At 40.1% G+C, this 18,095-nt stretch overlaps 1 protein-coding gene across 2 annotated transcripts in view; it reads left to right on the top strand.

Annotated features, from left to right (window-relative positions):
• CTDSPL2 (CTD small phosphatase like 2) overlaps window positions 1-18,095 on the top strand; it is a 48,948-nt gene that overhangs the window by 19,781 nt on the left and 11,072 nt on the right. For both annotated transcript variants that reach the window (XM_075432147.1, XM_075432148.1), the window contains exons 2-8: window positions 2,285-2,493; window positions 6,320-6,458; window positions 8,606-8,755; window positions 9,232-9,447; window positions 10,806-10,884; window positions 11,160-11,271; window positions 12,160-12,246. In XM_075432147.1, the coding sequence (XP_075288262.1) occupies window positions 2,302-2,493; window positions 6,320-6,458; window positions 8,606-8,755; window positions 9,232-9,447; window positions 10,806-10,884; window positions 11,160-11,271; window positions 12,160-12,246 (975 nt within the window). In that variant the 5' untranslated portion in view covers window positions 2,285-2,301. The remainder of the gene's footprint in view (window positions 1-2,284; window positions 2,494-6,319; window positions 6,459-8,605; window positions 8,756-9,231; window positions 9,448-10,805; window positions 10,885-11,159; window positions 11,272-12,159; window positions 12,247-18,095) is intronic.

Genomic DNA, 18,095 nt, shown 5'->3' with positions numbered 1-18,095 from the left:
TATTTTTAACATGGCAAAACAGTGGTGTTTAACTTCATTCCAATAAATCGCTATTTAACTGAAACATTGGTGTATTTAAAGTATTTTGTTTAAGTTTAATGGCCATTTTCTGTCTCAGGCTGTATTCCCTGCTAGGGCTGGGAATTAGCTCATCTCCCACATACGATGACACTGAGAAAACTTAAATGTAATTGTTCTTTTTTCAGCCACCTAGGATAGTATGATTTTGGTAAGTCATGCTGACATAAAGTACATGATTTAATCCACACAACATTGATAGAAATATTGAGGAAAGCATTATTTTTTAAAGTGGAAAGGCATTGTATGTGTTAAGGTAGCTTCGGACCATCCTGTCCATTGATGTTTGATCATTTCTTCAGTTCTGTAATTAGGTCCTCCTGATTTGTACGGAAGTACAGTAGGAGCATATGTCTGTTGCTGTGGATCCTTCCCACCATAAATCATACCCAAAAAATCTGGCAGCAGTTTGCAAGAAAGAAAAGTCGAGATGCAAGTTCTGATAACAGGCATATTTATTTTACATCTTTGTATAAGAATGTTATTTTTATCTTTTTATTTTTCTAGTGGCAAGGAGTAGGAACAGAAAATTGGATTAAAATCTTTGGGGATTTTTTTTCTATTATTTCTCTGCATTACTTTTTTCTACCTACAGTAGACTCTTTTAAACAAAATGCAAATTTTTTTGCAAATATTAATAACGGAAGGATAATCATATGGACTCCGAGTTTTAATGCTTCTGTTACTAGAGGGCGCAAGATTGTAAGGAACCAGTTTTTATAAATTTAGGCTATGTTTTCTGTTCTCTTTCCTTAAACCTCAAATATCAGTCCACTTGTGCTGTAGTTCCATCATTTAAGAATCTTGACTTGTCCTTTTCCTGTCTGTAAACAGTTGTTGCGTTGACTACGGATGGAAAATGATGGATATGTAGGTATGAAAAATGAAATCCCATGTTTGCTGGCAGTTAAACAAATATTATATGTAACTAAAATATTTCATTCTTGAGAATACCAGTTGAGTACTTTTTTTGCCAAGTCTCTTAAAAACAGTGTCTGTAGTTATGTTACTCTTCATTAGCCAGAACACCTTTCATTTGAGATGGAGATTTATCTAACTGCAAACAAATGCAACTGTGTACAGTTTTTGGACTGTTTTTGAAAAATATTATCACAGTATTTCTGTGTTTGTGAATCATACCAGTGCCACCGTTTCCTTTTCCTAAACAAGATAGCTGCTGTGACATTACTTACATTTGAAATGTTATAGAATATTTAGTCTATTCAGCAGTAAGATACATGCTAAATGAACTTCAGAAAAGCAGATGCTGATTCCTGTCGTGACAGGCATATGCTTGTCTTTAAAAAAAATGCTGTTCGTCCTGACTTCAGCTAGGAAGTGCATATTACTTTCTTACCAGTATTTCTGTGCGTTATAACTCAGGTGGATTTCTTGCTGCTTCTTTTTCTGCTCCTGATCCAGTATGTACGTAATTTGAAGCACGAGTAGTCCCATTCAAATCAACCCAAGTATGAGCTTCAGTCAACTGAAGAAGGCATGTCCTCAGTCCAGAAAAGCAGTTATATTTATGCACAAATTTGACTATACCAGCAGTTCCATTGAAGGTTGGAGATAAATGGGACACATTCCCTGGAATGTCCTCTTACTCTGCTTTAGTAAACACTGCCCTTGCATGAGTCTTCCTGTGGTCTAATCTTATTCCCAAATACAGTTGTACTGAAGATCAATCTTAGGTTCTCTGTTGAGCTGTTATATCCTCACTCATACTGAATGCATAGTCTCATTTATGATTTGCTTCTTCTGTGAACACTTGACACAAATTTAGATTTATGCCTCATCTCAAATTTAGTGTAGAGGCTTAAAACGAAGTATTGTGAGGAACACAGGGCTGGAAAGGACTGCCTGGGTCATTTGATGCTGAAGACACGAGGCACCATACCATCCTTTTCATCTTAAAAGCAGTTATTTTTGTTGTGCCTTCTACTTGGATTGGAGGGTTATGCAAAAACCTCGTTGATCTAACGGTTAGATGTGTCCATGGCCAGATTATATTAATTTGTTCTTCTGCCAATGTTATGCTTTAGCTTAAATAGCTCTTCTCTTGGATTTAAATGAAGCCATATACATGGATGTAAAAGCTCAATGCATCAGAACACTGTCAGTGTTATGTAATTTTTTGCATTCATGATCTGAAGCTTAGTACATTTCTTCAATGACTAAGTATTCTTGTTTTTTCCTTTTATAGCTTTACATGTGGTGTACATGAAAATGAGGCTGAGAACGCGGAAGGCTTCTCAGCAATCGAATCCAATTCACACGCAACGTGCTTTGAGGGCAAAGAGGAAACACTCGGAGGTGGAAGAGAGCTTACCTGTTGGCGGAGGAAAACCACAGAAAAATGAAACTGGCTTGTTGTCTTCAATCAAAAAGTTTATTAAAGGAAGCACGCCCAAGGTACACCGTCAGCAGGTTTCTTCTTTTGTTTTTTAATTGGGTTATATTCAGTTAATTTAATTTAAAACTATTTCTGTTAAGAATAAACAAAAATGTAGTGTGGTGGAAGCAGAACATTCTTGTGAAGAATTAGAAGGCCAGGAGTACCTGTGATAGTTGTGTCAGGTAACAGGTATTCTTAAAAAAGCGCAGTTTCAGACCCTCCAATGGTAGGCGTATTTAAGACAGTTCAATAAATCATAGGATTTATTACCTAGATATTTTCTTGTGAAAATGTTGAGTAATAAATTCAGTAGATTTTTAATTTCTGGTTTAAGAATTCCTTGAATTTGGGAATTACCAGTACTGGCAACTAAGAAAAGCAAATCTGTAAGCATAAATTTGCTGAATATTTTTAGCATTTTTATTCAAAATTGCGTACGAGTCCATCAGTCAATAAAGGTCAAACCTCACCAATTCAACTGTGCTGAAATTGGTACAACCACACCGCTGAGCGGGTCAAATGCAAACATTGTCAGGGCTGAACCACCAAACCTCATCTGTCTCGATCCAGACGCAAATCTGAACTTTGCTCGCCTTCACATGTTGAAACCTGTTGCATGAGCCTGTGGAGGGTGAATTTTATAGGTAGACGTTACTTTGATAGGCTGAGTGTGTGCTTGCACTTGCTTCAAAAAACCTGTGGGTTTGCGCTGTAAGGAGAGGTCAGCTGAAAAAACACCCCAGCTTCGTTCAGCCCCAGCAGGGCAGGTATTGACATAATGTAGCTGTGTAAAGGAGAGTAGCCAAAAAGTCTGAACTAAATTGAAACGTATCCCAAATTAACTATGCGATAAATAGAGATATGATATGAATTCGGAAGTACTTTCTGGTTTTTGAACTAAGCATTGAAACGATAATTTTGTAACAAGCTGAAGTTGAAATAATGTTAATTAGAGTAACAGTATATTCTTAAATTGCCAAAAATATAGTGAAATTCAGTATTTTGTGGCGTGTGTTAGTTACCTATCATAGAAACGTTGAGGTCCTGACAAAGAAATATTTCAGTAAAAATGAGTGGTTAAATCTGCCTGCATTTTGTTTTTCATTAAACCAGGACAATTAATCTATTTTACATTCAGCATCTATATTGTAGCACAGTCATGCAACATTTTGGCTGCAAAACCACTGCAACAAAACACTGAAATCTAAGCAAAACATTTTACATTGGAATTTTAAGATAAGGGAAATATGTCTGGTTTTGCTTTCCTTTGTCTCTTGAAGATTTTGTTAACTTTCTCTCTTCCCCTCTTCCCTTCCTCTCCCAAATCTTTGAATTACATTTCATTCTTTTTTTTCTTGACAGGTTTTTTAGTGTAAAATGTCCACATTTTTCTCCTGTTTCCTTTCATGTCCTCTCCTGTGCCTGTAGCAGGACTTGGAGTAGTTCCAGTGGCATTAGCATGGCATGATATTGATACTGCTGGGCTGTGTTCCAAAGCGCTAATGACTTTAACAAAGTAGTCTTGCGGCTGCCATGGAAACGCCGTAACTCTTTGCGGCAGTGTATGTGTACAGCTTGCGCAGCAGTTCGCTTAGGGCTATGCGAAAAGCTGAATCACCGCTGGGGTTATATGGATCCACAGCAGTAAATGTCTTCATGCCAAGTCTATCTCGACAATTTTGGCCGTAGTCATGGGTCATTTATCTGATATTGTAAAGATGTCTTATTAGGAATATTCCTTAAACAAACAAAGCCTGAAAAAAACGTACGGCTCTTTAGTTAGACAAACCAGAGACTAAAATGTGGCTCTTGGAATGTGGGCGGTGGTAGGTCTGATCTTGAGGTCTTTGCTAACTGACGGCCCCCATGCGAGTCAGCAATGGTATGGAGTACCAGTAGTATCTGTTATTTACAAAGTGACAATCTGATATACCAGAAAAAGTGATACATGTATGTGTGCAGGAAGTACTATTAAAATTTTTAAATGTTGACATTGGAAATATTGTAGAAGTTGCTCTAAACTTGTTCGATCTTGGGGGTTCTAGCACTGTCAGAAATGGCCTTGACTTTGAATTTGTTGCCATTACTTCTAGTCTCGGTTTAGGCCATGCCTTAATACATACAGGGTTTCTGAAAACAACCTAAAAGCACGCAAAATACTTATGTCGGTGGGACATTGCCATGTTCTCTGTGGCACAATTATTGATAATAATAGGTTATATTGACTTGAATAGAGCATAGAATTCAAATAGATCATTATAGAAGTACATATAAAAGGAATATTTAATTCTATGTCTGTGCAATAAAATTTTCAGTGTATAAACCCAGTAGCACAGTAAGATTATATGTAATTTCACCTTTGAATGGTGTTGACCGGTACAACATGGGCACAGCAGTGTGAGCTTTCCCAGCACATCATGATTGCTCCTCTTCTGGAGGATGACAGGAGTCTGCAGGTGCAGTGAATTCTTTATGCCTCTGCTGGTACCATCAGCCAGGTTTCCTGTTTCCATTGTAATTTTTGCAGCGTTTCTACACTTGTTTTCCATAAAGCAGAATGAGAGCACAACTCATTTTGCGAAGGCCAATGGATAGCTTTTAGAAGTTAATTAATTTCTCTCATTTTTTCCCCGGCGTTGAACATTTGAACAAATGACCCAAAAGATGAGATGCCGAACTGATCTTTTATCAGTTCAGCGAGCCATCCGTTTTCTCTCATTATGTGGATTTATGGTATATACAATATTATTAAATCTAAGTGGTAGTAATTTGATTGTTCTCACCAAGGTTGTTGGTCAAGGATATTGCCAGTAGGAAGCTCTTGGGATCAGTGGTGTTTGCTTCTCCTCTGATATGGACGTTAATACATTTCCGTGGTTGTCAGTATTTCTTTTAGCTATGGTAACATTAGCATGGGCTTTAGACTAATTTTTCTGAAAGATCTGTTTACTTTTTTTGGAGCACGCAAACAGTTTTCCTCTTTTCTTTTTAAAGATGTGAAACTACTGCTATGGTCTGTGGCATTGTTATTTGTTTTGATATTTAGTTCAATTTATCTTGCATTGCCCTGCGCTGTACATTTCAGTGTGCTCTATATGGTCATGCTTTAGATGTCAGATTGCCATTTTGTTAAGTTGTAGTAGGTCTTTGGGCACAAAGGGGAAGAAACCCGTCTTAAATGTGCGTGCCTACACATATACTCATGCCCAGAAAATATGCAAAAATATTTGGTTCTGTATCATTCGTGTAAGTGCCACAGGGGAGGACAGTCATTTACTCAAAGGTAAGAGGAACCATTGGGTCATAACCCTTGCTTACAACATTTTTAGCAGCTAAGTTTTGCCATGCACTGTCTGATACGGATTGAATAGCAACAGGCTATGTACTCGTGTACAATTTAGCAAGCCGCTTCATGTAGGGAGCATGGTGGAGAATTTCATATTGGGTATTGTTGTGCAGCTTGCTTCCTGTATATTTAACAGGCAGAGAAATCAAGTCTCAGCTGATTTTAGTTGCCTTGTCTCTACATTTCCTCAAGTCCATAGCACTTAAATATTTTTAAATTTGCTATCCAGTGAAGCAGTACTTAAAGACAGTTTTGCTACTACAGAAGTTCCAAGTATGGTTTTCTTTCCCAATACTTTGCTGTTTACCTTGAGTTGTGTCATTTTAAATGAGTTTAAAATTCCAGCTGTCCAGATCCAGATGCAGAATATGCAACATTGAAGTGGAACAGTAAATGGATCTTTTGTGAAACTTTTCCTGACATTTTCTGGTAGTATTCAGTGGAGAAAAGAGGCACTATTCAGTATGTTTCTTTCTCCCTCCTTTTTCTGTTTTAAGGAAGAAAGAGAAAATCCTGCAAAAAGAAGTAGAATTGAACGGGATATAGATAACAACCTGATTACATCCACACCTCAAACAGGAGAAAAGCCTAATAAACAGATCTCTCGAGTACGACGGAAAAGTCAAATGAATGGAGGTTTGTAAATATTCTAATCATATGTTATTGCAGTGGAATGGTGCCTCAGTAGTCTTACAGCTGTGAACTAATAGAGGACTTTGCTTCAGTGGTGGAGGTTGCTAACGGGTTTGTGACTGACTTCACTGAGAGCAAGGCTGAGTAGTAGCCAAAGAAGATTTCTAAGACTGCAAGCAACAGTTGCATTACTTCTCAGACACACCCATGGTATCTTCATAGGACCAATTTGGACATGTGATCATGACCGGCTATTTTGGAACTAATTTAACTCTGTTTTTTGTGTTATTATTCTAAAAAGCCAATGACAATTACTCGATTTAGCTCTTTTCCCATTTTCTCACAAAAAAAGTGAAATATGACTTCTCACCTTGTGACCTTTGTGGAAGTAACTGTGTGTCCTTAAATATCAAAACTACTTATCAGACACAGACAGGTCTATGTCATAGAATCATTGGAAAATTTCGATTGGAAGGGACCTCTAAAGGTCACGTGGGCCAGCTCCCCGCTCCCCTGATAGCAGTGTCGATCCAGCCTGAAGTGAGCTCTGACTTTGGAGTTAGATCAGGCTGCTCAGAGCCTTGTCCAGGCAAGTTTTGAATGTCTTCAAAGGTCTAGATTCCACAACTCTGTTCTAGTGTTTGATCACCTCCCTGTGAGGATTGTTTCTTTTTTAATATCTCTAATAATGGCATGATAAAATGTTCAGTGAATTTAAATTACCAGCTGTGGTTCCAAATCTAACTTCAAAAAAACATTTTTGAGACTTCTTTGCTAAGAAACAAGACTTGTGTGATTGTGCTGCTTGTCAGTATTCCTTCATTCTCCATTCCCCCAGTAACTCTGGAACCTGTTGTCTGGTTTCTGCCAAGTTTGTCAGCAAGGCAGAGGTCTCAAAGATTGCATAGTCCAGCAAGATTTGCAAACCTGGTATCTAGGTAGAGGCTAGAGCTCTCAATGAGTGACCTGAGTGATGGAAAGGTTGCAGTGTGAGAGTGTGACCTGTTTGGTTGTTGTCAGATGTCTGTGTAACATGGCTTGAGGAGAACCCCCTTTTCTCAGTATTCGCTACTGTTAATTAAGGTTTTTTGCTCCCTGGAGAGGTAATGGATATGCACCCATTTGTAGTGTGATCTGTGCAGACAACGCTCAAAGATGTAAGGGAAACTGTTGACTTAAATCCAGTGTACTGAGAGATGCACATAGGGCACGCTGAGCCCATCTTACGGTTACAGCGATACGGAGTTCGGAGTTAAAATGCTCCGTATTAGCGCAGGCGCCGAGTTGCAGCTGGCACGCCCTACGTTTTCTATAGAAACGATAGGAAGTGTGAAGTACTTGTGCAGCTCCATCAGGCTCAGCTGACAAAGAGGTTCTCAGCTCATGTGCACAAAATACATTTGCTTGCTTCCATATGGACAGACATCTCAAAGACTTGTTACTGTGAAGCAAATAACTTCTCTTTCGTTTCAGTCTCAGCACTGTGTCTTGGATCTCAGCCAGGAGATGGCAATTTTTAGTGCTAGGATGTACATTACTGTACACGCACATTTATAGAAAACCTGAATTCTTATGTGTTCTGCTTTGTAATGTGAAGACTTATTTAATTCTGTACCCTTTGTTATCTCTGATAGCAACTAAAAATTATTTTACTTCGTAATTGTATTTACGCATATATATGTGTGTGTAAATGTGGAGAATAATAAACTGTGGACTTGTGCAGTTTGGAGCTTCAGCCACTGGAGTTCCACTGACACTTTCTCCTCTCCATCTAGTGGAGTCCCACTGATGCTGACATCTGTTTGTTGTGAAAGGTGTGCAGCATCTTTATCATCAAGCCCATTTAAAGGATTTAACTTCTGTTATTTGTTAATCTATAGCATACTTGTATAAACAAAGAGTGCTGCCTAATTTGAAGTGTTGAACTTAAGATGGTGTTGAAAGTTGGCATTTTGGTTTTTTGTCGATAACAAATCGGTAGTTTGGTTTTGCGTTTGTTTTTTTTTTAATTAGGTTAATTTTTCTGTCGACCAAGTTGAATGATGGGCAAGAGGGATCTTGCCTATAGTGAAAATAATAACAATGAAAGAGAGGATGTAACTGTGAAAAACAGAAGCATGGTATTATACTTCATAACTCTTCTTTTACAGAAGCTGGGAGCTATGAAATGACAAACCAACATGTAAAGCAAAATGGAAAATTAGAAGATAATCCTACCACTGGCAGTCCCCCCCGAACTACATTACTGGGAACCATATTTTCTCCTGTTTTCAATTTTTTTTCACCAGCAAATAAAAATGGTAAGTATTATTTAGCCAATAGTGTTAAAGCTAAGAATGATAGATTTTTTTTTTTTTTAAGAAAAAGCTGTTCTGAGCAGCAGTACACTTTTCATTCTGATTTGCAGACCAAGAGTTACTACAACCAGATAAAAGGCCTTCTTAATTCTTAGAAGGGTTGATCATTAATAAAAGAAGCAATAAGTTTATATGCATTAGAATATTTCTTTCATAGATGTAAGCGTCTAGTGGCGTACCTTTTATTTAAAAAAAAAAAAAAGAAAAGAAAAAAAATCATCTTAAGTTCCTTGTCCCAAACATAAAGACATTTGTTCTGGTCTTCAGTTTGGTTCTTAATTTTTGTGATGTGAATCAAATGGAGCCATCTTCAATTATTCTGAAACCTTTTTGTGTGTGGTTAATAATGACTGTCAGTATTCTGATAGGGGAGTCAGCTTAAAGACAGTGACTGTGAGTGTACTGAACTCTTAACTCAGGAACATCAGGATCAGACTCTCCAGGACAAGCTGTCGAAGCTGAAGAAATAGTCAAGCAGCTTGATATGGAACAGGTAGATGAGATTACTACGAGTACTGCAACATCAACCAACGGAGCAGCTTATACTAGCCAAGCAGTGCAGGTCCGATCCGCTGTCAACAACGGCTTAGAAGAAGTGGAGGAAACAAATGACCGTGACCTGCCACCACTTACAGGTAAGAAATGGGTGCTTGCCTTGGCCTCAAGTCTTGAAGCTGGATGTAATTTGTACTCTTAGGGAAATCCTAGCACCTGCATTTTGTATATATTAATATTTCACATTTCCTTAGGGCATGCAAACAGTATTAATATTGAGTTTTATGTTTATTAGACAAGTCTGTTTTATGAACGAATCTCACAGTTGTGGCAAGTCTTATCTATTCCCAGTATAACTCAGTTGACCTCATAACATTTCTTCAAATGAAAACAAAGATTCCAGAAGAAAGGCATTTTTATTAATACTGAACCCTCTGCACCGCTCCCACCCCCACCCTCCATTAAACACGCACACCCTAGGCTTGCTGATGGCGAAAGAGAAATCTGCAGCATTTTGGTATCTTATATTAGAACAACATGGTGAGGTGAATGAGAAACATGCAGATCCTACATTCATTTTCCACATTTTCTTCAAAAGACTCATCATACATCTCTTTTGGCAAAAATTGCATCCATAAAATTCAGCTTCTCCTCTGCATGGCCAGCGTCACAGAACCACAGCACGGTGGGGGTTGGCAGGGCCCTCTGTGGGTCACCCAGCCCAACCCCCTGCCCAAGCAGGGTCACCCAGAGCAGGCTGCACAGCACCGCGGCCAGGCGGGGCTGGAATATCTCCAGAGAAGGAGACTCCCCAGCCCCTCTGGGCAGCCTGGGCCAGGGCTCCGTCACCCTCAGAGGGAAGAAGTTCTTCCTCGGGTTCAGCTGGAGCTTCCTCTGCTTCAGTTTGTGCCCGTTGCCCCTTGTCCTGTTGCTGGGCACCACTGAAAAGAGTCTGGCCCCAAATTCTTCAATCCTTCCTAGACCCTCAGAACGTTGGTAGCTAAATAGTGCTGAGGTGTTTGAGGACTCCTTTCAAGGAAGTTGTTTTAACCTCTAAGTAGAGGGGCTGATGGGTGACCCAGAGGTCCAGTCCAGACCTTCTGCTCTGCTCTGTTGTCTCATTGCAGAAGGGCCCCTCAGACGCAAGGTGAGAGTGAGCTGCAGGCTGGCTTCTTAGGCTGGAGTGTGCGCCCAGGGAGTTCAGGTCGTCAGAGGCTGCAGGGATGCCTTGCTGTGTCGCACGGGCACTTCCAGCTCGGCCAGGTCGTGAAGCTCTGTAGCGTGGCGTGACATCCAGCTCTCGGGTAGCTTCCGGAGGAGCGTGCAGGCTGTATCAGAGGAAACATGGGACGCAGAGGGTGGGGCTGGAGGGACAGTTTGTTGTTCGTGCACTCGTGTGTCAAGTGCAAATTTTCACTTGTAAAAACTGCACTAATAAGACTAGCTCTTGTGGTTTTTGGTTTTATTTTTTGTTTTGGTCATTTTCGTTGAATTTTAGCACCAGTATCTCCAGACAGTGGCTACTCATCAGCTCATGCAGAAGCCACCTATGAAGAAGACTGGGAAGTCTTTGATCCGTAAGTGCTAATGTCTGTGCTGAAGATACTAAATGGGTCATTTGGGGTATTGGATTAAGACAGTGGGTTTTTAGCTGGGACATTTTTACGTTATGGTAATGGATTCCAAAAGCTCTTAACTTAAAAAATAAGTGTATATTGATGTGGGGTTTTTTTCAATTTAAAATACTTACTTCTTGTGCAGCCTTAAATCTTTGAAATATGAAGTTGGGCTACAACATTACCAGTTAAATAATAGATATACATTTCTACAGCAACATCTGTGTTCTTTTCAGGTATTATTTCATCAAACATGTTCCACCACTAACAGAAGAACAACTTAACAGGAAGCCAGCTCTTCCACTGAAAACAAGAAGCACACCAGAATTCTCATTAGTTCTAGACTTGGTAAATATCTTCATAAACACATGCCAAACGCAGGGAATATGTAGCATTTCATTTACTTTGTTTGTTGCTGAAATTAGTAGTGTTTGCTTTAAACGAAAAGGCCTTGTTGAATGTTACACAATTTTTGTATTTTTAGTTAAATATAGTCTGCATTTTAAAAAAATTAATAGTGGCAAGAATAGAATGCTTGCTGTATTTGTTGAATACTTAACATCCTGTTCAAAAAAAAAGTTACCATTTTTATCATCTCAAACAAAGAGTTATCTGTCCCCATAAAGCTTTCCTACATCCAATGTGGAAAAAGATGAGATGCAATAAAGAGGAAAATTCAGCTTCATATGTCTTGCATCAAGATTGATGAAGAATGAATCTTTTAACTCCTAGAATGTTCTTATTCTTAGAGTGCACAAATCCACTTTTTAAAATGTCCATAGAAAATACATTTGTCTTTAGAATAATTTCTTTTAGTCTCTGTTTTGAAAGTTGTTTCAGACCCTGTTAATGATGCCAGGAACATTGTTTTCTCATGAACAGTATCAGCTGGCATGGCCTCTAGAGGTCGTGTGAACGGATAGATTTTTCAAACTGACAGATGCAGGTTTGAACTGAATGACAGGATAGCCTGCAAAATTAAAATCCCTTCTTATAATTATGCCCATAGCACAGAATCCTAAATGAAATTTCTTAAAAACTGCAAGAATAATGAAATATGTAATTCATGCTAAGAATTCTTCTTCAATCTTCACAGCACTTGCACAAAAAACAAATTTTCCAGACTAAATAAACCTACCTTAAACTGAGCATAAAAACCCAGAAAACGACTTCTAATTTCAACATTCTTTTCACAATCTGTTCTTTCTTTCATACCATCTTTTTTTTCTTTACTAGGATGAAACATTAGTGCACTGTAGTCTAAATGAATTAGAAGATGCTGCACTCACTTTTCCAGTTCTTTTTCAAGATGTCATTTACCAGGTAATTAGCGTGCATAGAAAAATACGTTCCTGTTTATTTTGTTTAACGTGTGAATCTTGCTGTGTGGATTTGTTATCATCTTGCTTAAAGAGAGAAGTAACTGCCTGGCATTTAGCAGCTGTCTGGGCTGCGAGCTGCAGGTGTCAGATTGTGCGAGGCGGGCTGTCCTGTATGATAAATACAGCGGAGCGCTGCTTCTGCCGCCGCAGCGCAGCGCGGTCCTGTCGGTCCTGGATTCCGGCTGCGAGCACTGGTGGCCGAGGGAGCGGGAGGGAGCTTGGTGCAGCAGCAGCCGTTCTCCATGCCAGCAGGTGGAGGCAGGAACACTCGGTTTAGCCACTCTCATTTCCCAGGTACAGCTTCTCGCGGACTGTCAGCTTCCTTCCCTTGGTAGGGAAAACCAATCCGCAGTGCTCAATCCTTGCTTGCTGTGTAGAAGGCGTCTGCAGAGCCTGACATTAGCTAGCTTCTGTCTCGGTCGGGGGTCTTGCTGTAGACTTTGCCAGTGCCAGTTCTACCTCTTTACTCCTGGAGAGAGTCTGCTGGGTACTTAGAGTGGATTTTTATTGTCTTGTGGAGACCACCAGATTTAGGGGTTTGTTCTGCTGTAGGAGGTACTGTTAGTTGTGTATCTGTTACATTGACATACTGTAGAGGAACAAGCATGGGAAGGAGGAGCTCTCTTCCAGCCACTACCAAAGGTGCTGCACTGACCTAGGCTGTTGTTCTCAGGTCCTTTTGTGGGATGTACCTGGGAGTAGCAACAGCTTCCCCACCATGTAGTTCGCACGATATTGGACCCCACTGTAGTATCTTTGGAGAATGAGCCAGTCATCAGGCACCTTAAAAGGACACTTGTCCAGGTATTTTTCCTGATTTTAAGAATGTTTTTCTTTGCTGTTGCATATAAAAACCCTTGGAATCTGAAAAGCTGAAATAATTTTTAAACGTGGGTTTATCTTATCTCTTATTTGGTGATGGCCATGCATAGTTTCCTCCAGGCTGAACTTGGAAGGAGCCTTAGGATTAGTTCTTTGGAGGTTCTGGATACTGCTGACAGAATCAGGAAGACTAAAGCTTCATTTTTTTTTCTTTCCTTCTCGTAGGAGATCTCAGTACGATTTGATGTGGTCCTTTTAGTCATTGTATGTTTCTGCTGAGATCCAGCTGTGATTTTGCCTTTAGGAAATTGAAGTCAATGAAGGGAGTAACGTAGCAGATTTCTAAAGCTTTATTTAACGGCATTGTACACAAGCCTGTATAGCCCTTGGTACAGTACAGTTACTGTGTGGGTCCGGGATAAGTTTTCTCTTAGCTCTCTCTAGAGCCTAGCCTGCATCTGCCAAGGAACAAGAGCTTCTTGCAAGCTTGAGAAAGTCGGCCCCTGTCTTTGAGCGCACTCTGCTGATCACTGTACTCTGTTTTGCTGGTTTTACGTCACACTAGACACTGACAAAACATTCACCTCTTACGAGGTAACAGTAATAAGCAAGACAAATATTTGAAGGATGCAGTGGAGTTCATCTTTAACTAGGGTGTAATATGAAAAAAGACAAATAATCTTCTCCCGTGATAAAAGTTGAAAGGAAATTTGTTGGTATGTCATACCCTTCTCAGAGTTTTTGGTCAGTGATGAGCTATTTATCAGCATTTGCAATGTATTTTTTGCTTATCACTTTGACCATCACCTCTGGTATAGTCCTGTATTAATTTCACATCTGCGTATTTCATTTTGAAAGGCATTTCAGCTGGCAACAGAGAAGCAGACACTAAGCTGTCTGAGCAAAGTAGAAGTCAGCAAGTTACTATATATAAAGTATTGCATAATATAACCCACTGAAAACAAAGCTACACGTGAAAGAGATGTTTCCGAAGATGTTTCCATTAGTATCAAAATAGGTACCACTTTCATGTAGGTTTTCCAAAAATATTAGACAATTATCTATTAATTGTTTTTTAAGAAAGGGTAGAACCTAGCTCAGTGCTCAGTTTCTTACTGAATATCTTATCTTTCTCACGTTAAGTCTGACTAATACTGCAAATGTGTGCCTGGGTTCATAGCATTTCAGTTTTCTTACCCATCTGAAGACATCAGGGCAGTGCTCTTGCGGTGACAGTGTGATGGTAAACCAGGCGCTTTCTCAAACGATGCTCCAGAAGTGGCCGTTGTGGGATACTACGACGGTGAGAATCAGAGTGACTTGTGTTCTAGAAGGTCTGCTATAAAATACAGCTAAACCCCACTGGCCTGTGAGTCACGCACAGGTTTCACAGCCAGGAGCTCGGCTCCGTTGTTGCTTGTTTCAGTGGTTGTAGGTCTGTTCTTAAGAAAGGTTTCTAACAATATGGGCTTGTTTGCTCGGAAGTTATTTGTCGTAGCTTAGCCGGAGTTATGCAGAAGAGAAGAACTATTTAATGTCTGAGTATAGAGCAGTCTTCTGCAACTCAAAAATTACCACGTGATTCCAGCACTGACATACAGGTGTTTTCAAGCCTTTGGATGAGTCACTTACTGATTTCTGTTTAAAAGAAAAAAAAAAAAAATCTGTGAAATGGGTGCAATTGGGCTTACTTACATCAGGCTTTTGAGACAATGAATTTGTTTGTGTTTTCTTGGTTGAAAAAATCTCTACATTATGACAATGTTTAAATTTTGGACTTAGTGAAAATACAATCTTTGCAAAACTTAAGTTTTCGTAAATACCGTATCTGCTAAGTGCTATCTTACATCTGACTGGAAAACAAAAAGAGATGTTCAGCTCTTCAGCTGTAGGCTTTAGACTTTGTACTCTTTATATTACTTTGCACAATAAGATAAGCAGATTATCTTACGAAGAAATTTATCTTTTTCTTTTCCGTGGTAAAGAGGTTTTGTTCTGTTGCTGGCTTCAAGTTCCAGACATGAGATCATCTCCCCCTCTGTTCCACTCAGAGGTCCCCTCCATGCATTAGCAGGCCAGAGTCAAAAGGCAGATGTTTTCACTCAGCTCTTCAGCTCAAATGCATCCTTACTGATCTATCGCAGAATAATTCTCTTTCATCTTCGTGATCCTTGAAAGATGTTCTGGAGCTCCACAGGTCAGTCGTAGGTTGTTGCATATAATGTTACATGTATTCCATCTTTCCGTCGCCAGCATCGACTTAGACGCCTTACTTTGTTACTGCAGTGGAACGAGGCAAACAGTGCTTGGGAGTTCTGGCTCTCCCTGCATATGAACTCCACTCTGTCTGTCTCTCGGAAATCACAGAAGAGCCATCAGACTCTGAAAAGCCAGGAAGCTTAAGGGTATCTTAGGCAGCATCCGCAAAGAAATTGGTCTTAGGTTGGGAAGACTTCGTTTTAGTTCAGCAGAACCTCTAGAATTGCACTTCTGCCCCTTGGAGAGCCATGGCCAGCTATACTTCAGGGAGTTCTGTCTGGTTATGAGATGGTCTTCGTCTCGAGTCGCTGAAGACATGGTCCAGGCAGAAATGAGTTGGGCGTGTTTACCTGACAAGTCCAGCCTGCTGCCAGGCCTGGAGCAAGACCCGGCTCTGTGCATCGTGTGTATCTCGTGCAGCCTGAACTACGGCTGTCTGCACGTGCCATCTGTCCGTGCAGCAGAGTGTGTCAAGGCTCCTGCAGGTAAGCCGAGGAGCAGTCAGGTCAGCCTGGTGCTGGTGTCTGGCGGGGTACGTGGATGCAGCGGGGCCGGGCAGGGGGTCTTGCCATGCTGCAGTGCTCCTCTTGGGCGTGTAGTGGGTCAGTGCAGCTTCACAGGGGCAGGTTAACTAACCCATCTCTCGTTTTCCCATGGAAAATGATGGTAAAATCATCAGGTGTAGAGATACATTACAGGTATATTGAAATTCATTCTTGTAATTTCAGAGATTTTGACACCAAGTGGAATACGTGGGTTTTGTTGGGGTGTTTTAATGCGTGAAAGAATAATGTGTCCTTCTGATTCCACCTTCAAAGAATTAGTCCTGTATATTTGGGACAAGGAATACATTGAATGACAATTTTGATTCTGCATATTTAGATTTTGGTGCCATTGAAATAATGGGCTGTGATGATCATTTGGGGTGAAAAAAACCAAAAAAACAAAAAAAAATCACCAGAAAACTTTGAGAGGGCTTTTCATATGTGTTACCCATTTATGAGTGTAGGTCACTTTGAAGTCGTCACGTGTATCTGTTAGCAAACTTTCAGTCATGAAAAATGGTGAAAATTATTATTAGACTTCTATCTATATTTTCAGAAATTATCTTTCACATTAGATTTACTCATCAGAGTGATGGATGCGTTCTGTTGTACTTTGGTTACTTAATTCTTCTGCTTTGGTTACCTGGAGTTCTGTGTCAGCTCGTCGTAGCTGGGTGTAACGACATGGCTTCCCTGTGTTGTGCCAGAGAGTCACAGACCGGTAAAAACAGACCAGTGAATCTGCCATCGATGTCACTGTTAAATTATATACGTGTGTGGATAAGCTGTGATTAGAAATACATACTCTACAAAGAAATCATTCTCCCTGGATTTCTTGTTTGCATTCCCATCTGAACTTCTTAGAGAAAGGGTGGTATTAAAATAGATGTTATGTAAAGATAGATGCACGCTTACAGCTGCGTGGCAGTAATCTAAAACAGAACACGGTTCAAAGATGCTGCAGTTATCCACAGGCTAAACAAACTGAAAAATGGACCAGAAAGAGTATGCACGCCTGAGCAACCCAAGCAGCCATAACTGTTCTCTGATCTAATTGAGTTGTTTTTAAAATTCTTTTAACTGGCCATTGTGACCAATATAATTCAATCCAGATTTAAAAGGAACAATAAATTACATAGAAAATGTTTTTATTTATATTAGTGTCTGTTGAAATATCAACAGATACCTTAGCTTACTGCTTTGGTTGCCAGGGGAGTTTGTAGACGAGATGTTGAAGAGACTGTTTCTGAAATGACATCTGTGTTTCTGCTGTACCAGAGAATAGGTTTGTTCGTTTGAAATCAAGCTCCTGAAGAAACCTTAGAACCAAATATCATCCTCTTCACCTACCATTATTAGCAACCGTGATCTTGTTTGCAGGGAAAGCATTCATATCCTTTCTGTGACTGACTTTTTAGTTTTGAAAAGAAATATTTAGGTTGCAATAAAGTAAATATTTACTCAGGAAAAATGCAGGAACAGAATAATCCTTTTGGCATTTGCAAAGAACAACTTGCCTTCCCTTAGACTCTGGGTCACAAGCAGGGAGGCTGCATTGTGCGCTGGCTAGACAGAGAGCGAGGTTCAGGGTGAACACCTCGCACTGAACTTAGTCACAGCCAGCCTGCGTGCTGCCTGGCGTCTGCTCACCTGGAGACTCGGAGGTGATTCGCGGCATCTGTTCTCGTGGTCAGGTAAACACGCCATCTAGTCTTCAGGCAGAGCTTCACTACCTTATTACGGCAAGACGAGGCATCATTTTCACAGATTTTAGTGCCATCAGGAGGTGTAGTGTGAAGACACGCTTCTATTAGACTCTGTATTTAGAAAGCTGGCTTTTCAGTCATTATCTTGGCTGAACGCAGCCCAGAGACCTGTCAAGCACAGGCTGTGGTCTCTCCAAACCGTGCTTGATAGCTGATTTTACTTTTTTACTGCCTCCAAATGTGGCTTGGCCAGAATGAGAAGGGCAGCAGACAGACATTGTCTGCACAGTCAGCGAATGTGTCTTCGCATGCGAGAAACAGAGGTCCTGTTAGCAGGCGTGGTAGGGTTATCTGCTTTTGGTGATTGCTTCTAGTCTAGAAAAAGGATGAAAACTGAAGTGTTACTGTAGTAACTGGTCACTCTGCGAACTGAAGTCAGAACTTCAGACACTTTAAGA

This window comes from Opisthocomus hoazin, chromosome 10, assembly GCF_030867145.1.
Source record: "Opisthocomus hoazin isolate bOpiHoa1 chromosome 10, bOpiHoa1.hap1, whole genome shotgun sequence".
NCBI classification, from domain to species: Eukaryota; Metazoa; Chordata; class Aves; order Opisthocomiformes; family Opisthocomidae; genus Opisthocomus; species Opisthocomus hoazin.
Note: the sequence above shows the minus strand (reverse complement) of the source record. Positions and strands in the feature narration are given on the sequence as shown.